The 15,876-nt window shown below is 39.1% G+C and overlaps 1 protein-coding gene across 1 annotated transcript; it reads right to left on the bottom strand.

The window, feature by feature from the left end:
• Positions 1-1,288: 1,288 nt before the first annotated feature.
• Positions 1,289-15,703, bottom strand: QRSL1 (glutaminyl-tRNA amidotransferase subunit QRSL1). Its single transcript, XM_059830243.1, has 11 exons — positions 15,637-15,703; positions 15,178-15,337; positions 13,960-14,058; positions 12,392-12,488; positions 10,458-10,622; positions 8,000-8,175; positions 7,762-7,874; positions 6,079-6,271; positions 5,578-5,695; positions 3,225-3,430; positions 1,289-2,677 (listed from the first exon to the last, which is right to left on the bottom strand). Exons 1-11 carry the CDS (start codon positions 15,658-15,660, stop codon positions 2,469-2,471), a joined length of 1,560 nt encoding a protein of 519 aa, XP_059686226.1. The 5' UTR covers positions 15,661-15,703; the 3' UTR covers positions 1,289-2,468.
• Positions 15,704-15,876: the final 173 nt, after the last annotated feature.

Genomic DNA, 15,876 nt, shown 5'->3' on the forward strand with positions numbered 1-15,876 from the left:
GGAATTCCTCTACTTCTGTAACAAGGGGTTTTGAGAGAGTCTAATTATCTGTCATAGGAGCTTTGCTGTTTATAACTCTGGAGCCATGACTTGGCACTGGTAACAGCTGCACAAAGCTCTGCTCAGAGATACCTCTCACAACTGCTATATCTACAGGTAAGCCAGGGTGTTGAGCTACTTCAGGAACCGCTGTGAGGCCAAGTCAACTACTTTGAGATGGCTTTCTAATATGAAGACAGCAAAAGTCTCTAGATATCCTCTCGCAAAACATGAGGAACTCTTGCTTATATCCTGAAGCTGCTCGACCACGCTGATTCCCAAGCTCTCACCTCTGGCTTAGTGAAATTCCAGCATTAGATAGTGGAGGGCAGAAAGAGGTATATGGTCCCCAAAAACGCAGAACAGCTAAGAGGGGAAGAAGTCTGCTTGTTTGGTTCGTACCTTCTCTGCTGTGTATTTCATTGCATACTTACTTATTCTGTACTCGGAAATCTACTAACAGAAGAAACTCTAAGGAGTCAGAATAGCCAATTGTCCTGATTGTTTAGAGGATGCTGGAGGCTGGAATTGGAGCCCTGCTTTAAAAATGTAATGAGAACAGTTTCCCTTCACCTACCCCTCCTCTAGCTGCTTGGCAAACGTGGAGCGGGGATCTTTGCCTTGATCCAGTTTTTCCATCCAATTTCTCTTAATGTTGGGGGAAATTTAAAGAGAAAGATTACCAAGCATAAGTAGGCATTTTCCTCTGGACCAGAAGTCAGTCCAGAATTAATTTCCAAGGGAGAGTGCAATTCTCTGCTTGTTCCCCTCTGTAAGCAACACTCCAAGGCTCTTCACGTCCCTCCAGGAATGCTCTCCATAGGCAGGATTTTATCTCAAGCTCTCAGCAGAAGACGCTGACCCTTACTTTTAGAAACAGCAGGCAGCAGGTCTGGGTTTGGGACCTGACTGCGAATCAAAGAGCAGGTATTTCAAGTATATATCCAGGTATTCCAACTTGGGTAACAGATAACCTCACTGAGAGCTCTGGCCAGCAAGCTGCTATGAGCATGCACAGTGACAGTATGATTAGAACATACCTGAATTATTGAACAAGACAGCAGTGAAAATCATCTGCTGGGATCCCCACTTGATCATTACCCACTAAGAGAAAAAACAAGTTCCTTGAATACTGTTCTATGTAAAGAAGCCAGATAGCATCAGACTAGAAACAAGGTATACCCTGGTTTTTATTATTTAAATTAAAAAATTAATTTTACTTTTAAAATTTTATTCATGTGGGATTTTTAATCATGTACCATTTTAATCATGTGGTAAAGGTATTGGAATAGCTCACCTTGGGGTGTGGAAAATTTACCAATTCATTTGCAATTTTTAGAAATAAGGTGATTTTTTTATAAAGGTGACAGTATAGTGTAAGACGATGTAATTCAGGAAGATTCTGTAGGTTACCATATCAGACTAAATCACAATTGTTTTTCCCACCCTACACTTTTTACATCTGTGCAAACTGTAAACTATGACTGAAAGCAAATCTGATGCAAAACCAAATTTACCAACTTATCCTTCATACTTTCTCAACTTTTGAAAAATGGAAACTACAACAGTCACAACAGGTTATTAGTTGTTTAGTAGGTCTTCCAGTCTACCAACATTATGGTTTCAAAATTTGTTTCAAGTTACTATTGTGTTGAACAACCGTCCACGAAGGAATAGGTGGTATTACTTTTATGGAGACTTATGCTGAAGAAGATAAAATGAATACTTACTAAGAAAGAAATTAAGTGCTGATTATAAAGCACACTGATGAAGGAAGAAGAAAATAACTAGTCAAGGACTGGTAGACATCTTTCCCCAGAAGAAATCTGGAATTCATCATTCTTACAATGAATGTAACCAGAGTAATCCGCATGATTTGTAAACCTGAAGTTTATTTCACCTTCTGCATGAGTTTACTAGAAGGGATTTTTATTTTTTTTAATGAACCCTCTATATGTTATTCCCTTATTTCCTGTTGCATTTCCTGTTGGTGAATGGATCCTTGATACCTTTGCTCCATTAGAGTTTGTCTAGTTGTTCCATTACAAAAGTCTATGCTCCAGAAGGAAACCAATCCTTTGGCAACGATGCAATTTTCACAGGAAGGTTCAGGTTAGTACTTTAATGGGCCAGATACCTTAGACGCCCTCTGGGGATGGAAAAAAGCAGCTCCACAGGCATAAGATACATAATTTCAACCTGCTGTTTTTAATATCACTTAGAAATGGTTCTTCATAACGGGCATGTTTATGTAATGATTCACTTTGCCTTAATTACATAGTAACAAGCTGTGATGATTCCATCCTGCATTACTGTATATGGTCTCCTTAAAACAGATTATTATTTCTGCAAAAAAGAATTAACTGCAGGAATACATTTTTAGACCATCCCCACAGCCTTCTTGCTTTAACCGACTAGCAAGTCCCATGTTATGAAAAAGAAGCAGATTTCTGATTGTGACAGGCACTATGGTCATGCCTCTTCACTTCTAGCTGGATCATTGGGAATTTTACTTGTTTTTCAAACCATTTGGCTACAGTGAGAAGCTGCTTCTCGTGGAATGACCGTCCAATGAACTGAAGCCCAACTGGCAAGCCTCTCTCTGAAAGACCTGTAGGAACATTTATGGCTGGCAGTCCTGAAAGAAAGAAGAGACACATGCAAAGACTTACTATTAAACAAACACAGTTGGAGTATTTTTTGTAACAATTCTAAGAGTAGAATTGTTTTTATGTAGAGGAAAAAAGACTAGTTTTTGCCAAGAAACGTTGGACCAGGTGATCCTTGAGGTCCCTTCCAACCTGGTATTCTATGATTCTGCCATTCTAGTTAAAATAATTTCAGTCAATGAACTAAGGATACTGTTAGGTGATCACAAGAAATTAATTAGAGTGATTTAAGGAGTCAGCATCCTCTGAAAAGAGAATCAAGTCTCCTAAGAAAGAGATTTCCGTCTCTGGAACTTGAATGGATTCATCTTACCTGCAGCCCCCACCCATTTTAAAATCTAGTCTTACATTTTAAAGCATTTCATAAATAAGCTACCCTTTTACCTGGTTATCATTGTCAGAGTTAAAAGACAGAGGTGAAATATCTTGATTCTAAAGAAGAGGTTAAATAACTGAAGGGAATGGACATTAAAGATAACTAGACAGGGAAAAAGCTGAATTCCTGTCCCTGCTCACCAGCCATGTTTGCAGCCTGTGTTAGGATGTCATCTTGTGCGCTGCGGGTTCTGTTGTCTTCTTTGATGAATTCCACGTATGGTACTGCATCACTCAGAGTGGTAGGAGTGAGTAAAATATCAACACCGCTCCCAAAAACCTTCACAAAGTCATTGGCAATGAGACGTCTGACTTTCTGTGCCTTGATAAAGTAATTCTCATAGTTCCTAGAAAGAAATATGGACATGACGGCCTGACACTGATTCCAAAAATACAGAACTTAATTTCTTAGTTACTGCAGAAAAGACAAGCCCAGTATCCCTTCTGGTTGAAAAACTAACACTGGTACTTGAGTTTTTGATATACCAGAAGCTTAGTCATCAAACATGGTGTTTATGCTCTCATAGCAATGAAGCTGTCAAAGAAGGAAGAGATGAGAGCACCCTGCTGAAGAAAGGTGAAGGGAAAACAAAACCCTAGTTTAAAATAATTAACTCAAAATCAAAACAACTCTTTTGTCACCTTTCTGAAACTAAACCGTACATTGAATTTCACTGCAGGGCAGCACAGCAAAGCCTAGAAACAATACAGAACTAAGCAGGCCTGGAAAACAGCCATTAATCATTTAGGATTCAACCCAGCAAGATACTTAAAGCATGTGAAAAAGTCCCATCATCTACGGAGGACTCCAAATGGACTTAAAACTATGTATGTGTTTGTAGTATACCTATCTGTAGAATATTATAAAGACCTTATCTTTCCCTAACCTTTTTTTTCCTCATGTAAACATGTGATCTATGGATTTCTAAACTGTCTTTACACAATTCTGAAGCAGAAACAAATTAGTCAGCTTTATGCCTATTGTTCCTTTTAACTTCATATGCAGAAGTGGTAAATGTAAAATCCTTAAATTCAGAGAAATTCAGTTTCAAAAGTAATTGCCATCTAAAACCACAGCTATTCTAAAAACAAAACAAAAAAGGGAGGGGGGTATTAACAACTGCTGCATGCCAGAGTGTTTGTGGGTAAGACAACTGAAACTGCCCAAAAGCCACGTTGTTAGAGTAATCTAAAGACTTAAATTTCTGAAAAACTGCAATGAAAATGGTTATAATTAATAATAGACAGCAGATTCATGTTAAGAAGTTATATCATGGGAATTAACCCTTTTTCTACAATCATTTCTGCAATCACCCTAGCTGTTAACTTCAGAAAAACAGTAAAAGGAACAAAAAGGACCTCAAACAATAATTTAAGCTGGAAGGACTATTTTGGGTTTTAAAAAAAAAGGTGAAAAAGTACTGTTAAGTCACACACATACTCTCTATTAATTCTGATACAATGTTGACAATGTTCCATTGCTTCCTGAACAATCTCCTAGTTATCTTACAGATTTCAAAAGCAAGATAAAAATAATCTATAAAATGCAACATTTGCAGGAGACACAGATGGTTTTTCTCTACTATTTATTTTAAGAATGCTTTCTGAACCCCATGTTCTGTTCTTCAGAAGTAATTTACTGTGGACAGGAACAGGACTCTCCTGTTCAATCTTGATGGAAGCCAACTGTATATTCCTTCACAGAGGAGCGAACTGCATGAATTTTAAAGCAGCCTTAGGAAAGCTGATCTGGACAGTTGTAACCAGAAGAAGCACACTGGCAGGAATATCAGCATTCCATAAAAGCTGGTGGTTACACACTGACTGACAACATTCCTGTCTCTGAGAGCAACTAGAAGTCACATCTGATGAATACTCTTGCTGACAGAGCTCTTTCTGCAGTGCACTTACTTTGAGACTGATTACACAACCAATATTTCTGTTAGTATCTGAACAAATCGAGACAGAGAAAAACAGCAGTTTTACTAACATAAATTAGGACTGTTGGATAAGGAATGAAAACTAAGAAAAAAAGTCAAATTCATCCATGCACCAGCTTCTCTACATGAGCTGGATAAAAACCTGTCTTCTGTAAAGACATCAGTTCAGTACCTTTGCAGTGCCTTCCTTTCCCTGTATACTGAGGGGAAGAGCTATAGCTAATTTAATGGCCATATCTTCTGGCTTCCTCTAAAAGACCTCACTAGAATGTACCAGCAGTTTTTCTATGCAGTTTTAATGAGGTTAACAGCAACAGAACTTTTAACACTACAAAATTAATGGCTTCAGTATGATTTCAATGTCATACCATAGGATAGATTTTTGCTTAATTTAACTAACAGTTCACTAGGTATTATATAACTAAAGCAACAATAATACAAGTAGCTACTAGTGTAAGGATGATTTTTTTTTCACGTCATGATGAACAATTAATCACCATTTGCTTAAAAAATTGTTAACTTGGCAAATTTGAGTTTCAAGATGTTCTGCTTACTGTTTCAACAAGAAATAGTTTCCTGATAGAATTCTTCCTCTAACAACATCATTAAAGCCTTCTCGTCGTGTTGCAGCATACATACTTTCTGTGGACTTTTTCATGTCAGAACGGTGCCCTGAAAAGAAAAAGCAATTTGGAAATTAATACTTTTTGTAATCCTTAAGATTTAACAATGTTATACATAGTAATACAATAGGCCGCTGTTTGCTGCAGTCTGACATGCTACTATTCTGGAAAAACAAAGCATATTCCTGTTTTATTATAGAAACATTAAACAGATTTTAAGCCCAGACACTCACATGTCTAGAAGTGAAATATATTAAACCATGTATTTATTTACTCATTTTTATTTGGACAGGGTTTTTACTGTATTCCATCTTGCAGAAATAACACCAAACATTCAACCATGAAAAGCCTATTTATTAAAACTAATACTGTTTAAATGACCTCCAGCAATGTTTCTATTGTCTGAGAAAAAAGTTTTTTCAGAGGCCTTACCATATTCCAGTCCATCAAACCTGGCCATATTTGATGCCACTTCTGCTGTGCACAGCACGTGATAGCAGACAATTGAGTAACGAGTGTGTGGTAGACTCACTTCAATTACTTTAGCACCTGCATTCTTAAAGAGGTCAGCAGCCTTTGACCAGAGAGCCAGAATTTCACTAGAAAGCCCTGGTGCATGATATTCCTTAGAGAAAAACAAGAAGGGGAGTGATTTTACATACCAGTTTACTTATAATGGCAACTAAAATGCAAATACTCCTTGCAACATACATTGAAACTATTACCTCACCACTATATGATTTAAAGTACTTATTAAAGCTTCTTGCATCTACTAAATAGTATACAATCAAGCAGTACTAAATTAATAGGATTCAGTCGTCTTAACAATATTACGTTCATCTCAGTAGGACCAACCCACATATTGCAGACCACAGGATTTCAGCATTTTCTTCTGAAGGAGAAGTTGCCCAGTTATCCACTTATTTGTCTATTCACGGAGACTATACTGCACTGTTCTGCAGTTTGTGGCTAGAAACTCTTCAGGTTTAAGTTCTAACACTAGGTTTGCTGTAAGTAGGAGAAAGAAAAAGAAATTATGGCCACAGCATATCAGTGACAACTGGCATGCCTCAGTGAAACAAACAAAACAACCCACCAAAGCAGAACTACAATCAAGGGGGGTTGGGAGAAGACTTAGATCAGCTACATTCCTGTTTAAGAGCTAAGTCAAAGATATTCTATTAAAATTCTCTATTTTTGAAGATACTTGCTTAGGTCTAGCTCGCAATATCAGGGTCATAATACTGTCTGATTTCTAAGTAGCTATGACCCATGTTTAATATATGCATGTATCTGTTTAGGATCACCCGTAGCAGTAGAAAACAACTGTCCAAAGGATATGAATGATTTACCAATGCACTATTTCAGATTTATCAAAATCTAAACAGTCTAGGCATACGATTTTTGCATTTCACAGATCCTGAACTATTAATTGTTCAGTGGACATCTCTCTAGCACAGGTTCAAACACTGAGAATCAAACCAATAAATGTTATTCACACTGTCTCTTTGAAGGCAGAGCCTTTACTAAGTTAAAAACAGGCTGAAGTCCCAAATGTGCCAAAATTGCAAGTATCCTTATAGTTACAAACACGATTGAATTGCATACATCAGAAGCCAGACTACAGTTTTCTTTCAATCCCTATTAGAGCTCTGCGAATCACAGCTCCTCGTGCCATTCAATTGCCTTTAAAATTCTGCTTCGTATTAACACAGTGCCATTTAGACAAGTATCTCAAAGTGCTGCACAAACTAGTACTAACCTCACTGTATGAGAGGGCACTAAGAGCGACTTGTGTGAGGTTATACAGGTGACTGGTGAAAGAGCAACGGAGAGAACCAAGAACTGAAGTTCCTCGTTTCCCTTGGAACTTCCCGACAGTGCTTCCCACAAGAACAACAAAATGTTTTAGATGAAGTATTAGCATATGCTCACTCCAAATAGCCCGCACAGGCAACAGAGCATATACTGCTCTTTTCCAGGAGCTGCTCATACTGTCTTCACTGTTTTAAATCATGGGAGACTGGGAGGTGGTGGGCAAGAGACAAATATTTTTTTGTTAGGTGTCCTATTTGCTGTTCCTGTCCACAACTGTTGACAGGATTTAAATGTTACCTTCGGAATTCCTATCGAGAGCTGGCTGACATCAGTCAGATTGGGTAGTTCAAATGGCTTAAAATTGTCCTGAATTGTGGTAGAGTCTTTAGGATCATGTCCAGCAAGGGAACCTGAAATATGACATGACATATGAAGAACAGGAAAATGTACATTGGGTAGGCAGAATTCAATTTGTTTTGAAACAATGTTGTAAACAAAGATATGTTGTATACAAAGATATATGTAGTAGCAATACCTAGCACAACTGATGCATCATCCACACATCTGGCTAAGATTCCTGGCACATCCATGGAGTTCACTAGAGGAATGAGACCATGGCGAGAGATCAGTCCATATGTTGGCTTTAAACCTACTACACCACAGTGAGCAGCAGGGTTTCGGGTAGATCCTCCTGTGTCTGACCCTAAAGCTCTATGGTTTCAAAAGGATTATCATTAGTAAAATAATTCAGAACATTTCCAAATAATAAAAATGTATGGCTTTAAGATGCATGGATTTAAAAACTTGTGAATTCTTCCAGATTAGAAGTCATAATCACACAGCCTAAATTTCAGTCTGCTCCCTATGTCTGCTATGTTTTATCTGTTCTCTTGTTTTTCTTAGGGCATCTGAATTAGTCATCAGGAGAGCCCAATTCTCTCCACAGTGCAGAGGTAGACAGGCAGAACTTAGGCCATCTGAATATGGCCCTAAATATCTACTTCCACCTTCTCTGTTGGTCTGTTTCAATTCTGTGGACTCCAAAAGATATGTCTCATATGATTTAGTGTACAATTTTCAGACACTGGTATCTTATTTATTAAGTAGCCAATACACCATGAAGCAGCATTTTCCAGTATACAAATAAGTAGAAACAAAGTACACTTTTTGCTCCTAATAATAGGGCATACTTTTCAAAGTCTAGGATGTTTTTCCTGTTTCCAAACCTACAAAGCATAGCATCAGAAATCCCAGTTTAGAGTAGCTTAGGTGCATTTTTAGAACACAGTATTATTTTTTCTTTTTTTTTTTGACTTCTTTTTTTGTTCTTTCACAGGTGAAACCTTGTTCTTTCTAAACTGAAATTTTTATTTCAAAAATTGTAATGGAATTGGAAATTCATATTGAAATGCAACCTGCTCTTCTCTTGTTTTCAATAATTTTAACTCAAACACCATTTAAAAAATAAAAAAAAACTTTCATCCAAATCTTTGCCAAAAATAAGTTAAAATTCAGAAGGAAGTATAATTTTTATTGAAGTGGGTATATGGCTTTTTTCATACACATCTGTTTCCGAGATGGCTGAACCAATTCCATTGACTTTGCTAAAGTGGAAATTTTTTCAAAGCTTTTGTGTTGATATAAAACATCCTCAATTTTGTAGCATTTCTGTACATCCAAAACTCAAATTGAAAAGACAAAGACTGGCAAGCACTCCCGATGCTTGAAAGAAACTAATAGAGTGGATATACAATAGGTTATAGGCAATAAAATAGCTGGATGAAAAATCTCCCTGATCTGACAAAGTGCTGAGCAGTGCAAAATGGGAGTTCAGCATGCCTAGCAACACAAGAGAAGGTGCCAGACCCTATCAGGATCAGGCCATTCTGGCTCAGGACAAGGACCAGCAGTCCCTGGGAATGGCTGCACTGAGTTCAGTTTCAACAGTATTAAAATGTTGAGTAGACTACATCCCAGCAAAGGGCAAGGAGATGAAGAGAGGGTATCATTAAAAAAGAAGATGAAATAAATTAGGTTTTGTATATAAAAACATAGTATTTTTAAAAACAAGCTGTAATCAACATTAGCAAAAAATATTTTAACAATAAAACACACTCATATCATCTATGGGTAAACAAGGACACAGTAGCTAAAAAGCATTCTTAAATACCTTCCAGTTACAAGTACAACTGAAATCATCTTCTATAAAATGTGCTCCACTATGTAGCTCTAAAAACTGGCGTAAAGTTTTAAGTATCAGATTTCTTTTAACAGTTGGATGGGGAAGATAGTATAGACAACTGTTTTGTTAAATAGCGTGTTGCTACTCTATGCAGATAATACTGGTTGTAAAGAAAAATTCCAGGTTGTTTAAATTCTTTTTAAAAAACCCACGAAACCAAAAAACTAAAACTATCTTCTAACTTTTTAAAACAGACAGGTTTGTAAGTATCTGTGTAGTAAGTATCTGTGTATCCTTTTGTTAAGTCAGGGATCTGAAAGATTTAGATCCCAAATCTCATGTATTATTACATAACTCTGCTATAAAAATAGGAGAGGAAAGATTATTATACTGCTACAAATTAAGGGATCTCCTAATTTGCTGAGTTACATTTTCAGCATGTATTTGTGTAACGCATTTACTGAGGAAGAAGATGCGTCACAAACCCCATGTTAATTTTAAGAGAGTATGGGGGAATAACAATAAAACTGTCATTCCTTTACTGCCATTATAATTTTATTTCACGCAATGTAACGTGGTCATAGCAATACACTGAATAACACTCAAAACTAATAAGCCTAAATTTGTCTACATGGATTCATTCTGGCTTCATGATATGCCATGAATAAACTAGGGATGCTGAAATAAATTCTTGCATGCCAGTGCAAATAACTCCCATTTCAAACTAGATTATGAGAAAATTATAAAATTCAAACCTTGCAATGTATTTTGAGACATTTAATAGTAATAAAAAAATTAAAAAGCCTCTTACGCAAAACATGTGAAAGATGACACAGCAGCTGCACTGCCTCCTGAGCTCCCTCCCGTTATTACCCAGTTAGGCTCTTTGTCCTCAGAATGGGATTTTTCCTTGTACTGTCTTGAATAACTCCAGGGATTTCTGACTGGTCCAAATATCCCATCTGTACTTCCAGATCTAAGATAGTCAGACAGGACAAATACAGACAGAAGTGACAGATGACATGCTGCATTTACCAAGGCTTTTTTCTTTATCCAACTCCTCATCCTTCATCTTAGCCAATTCAATTTCAACACAAAAAGACTGGTGTACGTAAATCCTTGTGCAGTCAACTTCAACAATGTTACACGGAATTGTAAAGTTCATAGATCTTCATCCCTTTCTGACACAGAATCTGAACTCGTACCTCTTTCTAACTTCTGCTAACACCACTGAAAAGAATGTAATCACAAAAACATAGAACTGATTTAAGCTATGTAAAGCTGCACGTCTGCTTCAAAACAAAGGTCTTCTGTTTTCCTAACCCTGCATTTGGAAAAGGCAAAAGAAGATGACCACGGTCTTGTGGAAAACCAAGGTGGGGGGGGTGGGGGGAAGCCCCGCAATAGCAGGAACAAGCACTTCTCTGGAAATAACACACTATTACTGACTCTGTAGCCCTTTCCTGAGGCCACAGTTCACTGGTTCAGAGTGCTAGACTGGCTTCTCGGAAACTGCTTTCAGTCAGCCTGTGGTCACCTATGTGTGACCTGCCACCAGAACTGAGGGCGGGAGGTACTTTCCTTCTTCCTCACAACCTCCCCCCCATGTACCCCCTGACTCCAGGGTGCCAGTGTCATTAGCCAAATCATCAGATAGAGTGGGCAGTTGATGCAGCAGTTGAAAACTAACCTTATTGAGACATCATTACTTTTGAGCTGGATCATCTCCCTAATCAAGCTCATGGTGCAGCTGTGTTGCTACTGGCATAAGAGACCATGCAAACACACAGACCAGAGGTGAGAGGCCAGCAGTGAGATAAACCTTTTTAGGAGAATCCTGTGCTTTAATACGCTTAGACCAGTTGTAACACTGCATAACCAGTTTTTTCTGTGCTTTTACCCTGCTCTTCCTCTGAAGAGTGTCTCTTTGACATAGAAATGACTTTATCCAAAACAATACAGTGAAAGTATTTCCACTCCATCCATGTGAATTCCCAATCAAACCTCTGTCTTTGGCTTAGGTAAAATAAAAACAAAACCAAAACACAACGCTTACTGTTTCTCATATGTAACTAAAGTCCTAGACGTTCCTTTCCAGACCCAGCAGCTGTGGTGACAGAGACTCTCATCCATAACAGCCCAATGCTGTTCCCTGCTATGGCTTGGCTGCCTTCACTGATTTGCTGGAGAATCAACTTGTGAGAGCATTTTCCAATGTGCTCCTGACAAAAAGTCATCAACATTAGCCTAGGCAATTTAAAGTGTTGCTCTAGGTTAGCCTGTCTGCAGCAAATCAGGGAGTACTCATATAAATTACTCCAGTGGCTGACTGGCTGAGGCAGTGACTGCCATCTGGAGCATGATAATTAGCTAAGGGCAAAAACTACCAGTAAGGAGAGGGAAAAAGGCAGCAATGAACCGGTGTTGTAACCCATTCTACTAACAAACCACTGAATCTGGAAGAAGTCTACTTGTCCTTGGCCTTCTGCAAAGGCTGTACCACTTCCTCCCTCTCAAACACAGCCATAGTCAAACACTATGTTCATAAAACTCAGCATTTATATAATTTACACAACAGTATACATGCTCAGGGAGAAATTAATGCAACTCTATATACTCTTCACGGCTAAGTATTCATTATTTTCTAACCTCACAGAAAGAGGAGTTAAGGATTACAGATAGATCAGATGGTGTGTATTCTATTTAATGTGCAATCACACATTAAAAATAATAAGCATCACTCACCCCATGGCAAATTCATCTAGGTTTGTTTTTCCTAAAAGCACAGCTCCCTGATCCAGTAATTTCTGAACTACTGTAGCATTGTAAGGAGAAATATAACCTGAAAACAATCAGAACAATTAAAAGAGTGATTGGTGAGATACAGCTGATTTTTAGAAGCAGCTATTCTGACCACTTCGAAGTTGTCATTATTTGTGCATAAGAATTGTCAGTTCACAGTGCCAAAATTTTGCTTCAAGATAACATGAGTAATTTCCAAAATTTAGCAAAAGTAAACCAAATGTTGTTTTGTTTGCAATGTCTTTTTCTTCTCTGTGACTTACAACCCAGTAATTCTGGATTACACATTTCTAGAGTGTGGAGCTAAGACTTTACATAAACAAATTACCACAAGGGCAGCAAATTACTGCATCCAGCCAATTTGCAAGAACTGTCTAAAAAATTAGAAGAAATGAGAAACAGCTCTTTACAGAAAAGTGCTAAGCTATCTTGAATTATCTCCCATTACCACAAGATAAAGGAGCATATGGTTAACCACAAGCTGAAATACTAACTGGCTGTCCTGTGATCAAACGCGTGCACCCTTGATGACTTAGACCTCATATAAACTAGGATGAGAACCATAACACTTACATGAGATCCTAGGTAGCAACCAATTCCTTTTGTGAATATTGACAGAGGCTTCTCCACCCCCACCCTCAACAGTAACAAGGACAACATCACTCCTAATACTCTCAGCCAAGACATTGCAATCAATCACAGTGGGTCTGAGAATGTGCTTTAAGAAAAAGCATCTCAGGTAATATAACACTTTTTAAAATGGCAAAGTCATATTTTGTTTCTTCTGCTATAAAAAAACCCCAACTTTATCAGATTAGGTTTCTGCTAATTGAGCAGAACTTGGGCTATCTTCCACAAAACTTTTCCGTTTTACTTGTGCAGAATAAAACAGATAAGAAATGTTTTCTACTTTTGCTTGTACTATGAAAACATTCTAACGCCTCGAAAATGTTCATGGCATGTTAATAGAAACAATGGGCTTAGGAAATTTTAAAAAATTTAAAAAGCCTTATAGAAGGTGTTTGTGTAACAGGAATATAGAGAAAAGAATTGTTAGTATCTACTCTTCCTACAGCCACATGAAAAAAACTACTTAAATCAACAATTATCAACAGAACGACAACAAAAAAAAGACTGCCTTTGGATTTTGCTAGATAGAACAGCAACAAACAGTACTGACTGCTCTCCTGTAGACCTAAAAGTAACATGAAGCAAAATACAAAGTATAGAACAATTCTATTTTAGTATACAGGCTATAATAAACATTGTGTTGTTAAAAGCATGTAACTATATGAATAAAGGAGATGATGTGCTTAAACAAGAAAAAGATGCATCTGTAATACCAGATGAGCTTGGCAAAAGAAAGTAGATAAACATATTTTCTCAAATTAGTTCAGCTCATTTTTTGAAAATACTTAGATTTCTGGAAGACTCCACTCCATAAACCCTCCAAAGAGAAGAGCAAGAGCTCTGAAATGAGATCTGATTTTACTTCAAAAGCTCTACTGTACCTTTTAGCATGTTTGATGCACATGTTGTCTCAATGCCAGCTGTATTAAAGTTGTCTTTTACTGCAACAGGAATTCCATCTAAAACACCCAGTGGCTGACCTGCATTAGGAATTATTGCAAAGACAACAGAGATTAAAGCAAAGTGCGCTATCTGTATAGTCTTCTTATCAACTACAAATTATTTTACATGTCCCCTTTGGGCGTTTTTTGGAAGCAAGAATGCTATCCACTTAGCATTTGATGGTTGTCCGTTACATTTTTGAGAACCATCTTCCATTCTAACTCTAGCATTGAGCATTCTGCCCAAACCAGACCTGACCCAGCAGAGCGGAGCTCTGCAAATGTGTCTAAGCCCGTAAGACAGGCAGCTGCTTTCATATAAGTTAGGTATGCCAAAGGAGTGCTTACCTCTTCAAATATGACCACGTAATGCTTATTTCAGCCATAGGTGCTGCCTAAATCTACTCCACCCCTAGGCTGGGAGACATAAATTCTGCCTACCTAACATACACAGTAGATACGACCTAAAAAACCTTCCCTAGGTGATCAATTATCCACCATCCAGAAAAAAAAATAAATAAAAAATTTAAATGCCTATGTTAGGAAACAAAGCATTCTATCTGGCAATTTTCTTAAGCTGCCAAAGGATAGCAAGTGTCACCCAGGAAGAAAAACAAGTACTCTATTAGATGAAAATGACAATGGTCAGCCTCTAAATGCTGCAGGTAACAGGACTGAATGCTGTTCTGTTCACCAACCAATAAGTGCAATTAACAAAGCTGCTTTATTTTCATTTGCTTTCTAAATTGAAAATGCGATAGGCTGAGCCAGGTGTTTGTCTACACCAGTCAACAGGCCTGCAAAAGACCACTGCATCTTCCTGTTCGTGGTAACTGGGGGCTACCAATTAAAAATAAACTACTGAGGGAAAGAAGAGGCAACCAGTAGCAGTAGTGTTCAAGAAGCACAGAGCCTATTTAATCTGCAGTGCCTAGTTTGGTCCAGGTTTTGTGTTCAATTTTTGAACTGAATACACTACTGGGGGCCAAGCACACACCCGCGATGCACCCACAGATGCCTCAACTGCAAGCCCCATCCCCTAATAGTCAAACAAATAGTGCATACACCTGCTTTAAAAAGAAAAGATGCTTCATCTAACACAAAGAGCTCCCCCACCACAGCTTTTCAGGGACTAATATCAAGTGGGAGCAAACATACCTCTCCTGTATCTTTTCTCTGATTCTTCAGCCTGCTTCAAAGCAGTTTCTTCCGCTACGGTAATGTAAGCATTAAGAAACTTAGTGCTTTTGATGAGGGAAAGGCACCTCTGGCAGAGCTCCGTCGGAGTGACACGTCCTTCCTTCAACGCTGCCGAAACCTGAAAGCGCAATTCCCCTTTCAAGGCAGCCAGGTGACAGAGCCTGCCTCGGGGCGTTAAAGGGATAAAGCGCGATCCCCGCTGCTATTTCGGGAAAGAGCCCGCGGGAAGGGCTCTCCCAGGCCCCGCCGCGGCTGGTCCCCCGCCGCCCCGAGCTCCGGGAAGATGGGACGCGAGGGGACACCGCGGCGGGCCCGCTAGCCCCGGTCACCTTGCGAGCCCGCTCCGCCACCATCCCGCTCCTCGGCGCGCCCTCCCCGCGCCGCGGCGGCTCGCAAGGCGGGCTCGGCGCCACTCACCTCGCGGAGGGAGGCGCGCAGCATATCGGCCCGCTCCCTGCCGCCTCACGCTTGCCGGCCCGCCTCGATTCCTCTCCCGGCGCAGCAGCTGGGCGCCGCCATCTTGCCGCAACACCGAGCGGTATCATTGGCAGGGCCGCCAAGAAGGCGGCCGCCCATTGGCCGCGGGTGCCGCCGGGGCGAGAGAGGAGGGCAGGCCGGGCCGAATCTCCGGGACTGAGCGCGGAGGCGAGAGGGGAG

The sequence above is a fragment of the Gavia stellata genome, chromosome 2 (assembly GCF_030936135.1).
Source record: "Gavia stellata isolate bGavSte3 chromosome 2, bGavSte3.hap2, whole genome shotgun sequence".
Taxonomy (NCBI): Eukaryota; Metazoa; Chordata; class Aves; order Gaviiformes; family Gaviidae; genus Gavia; species Gavia stellata.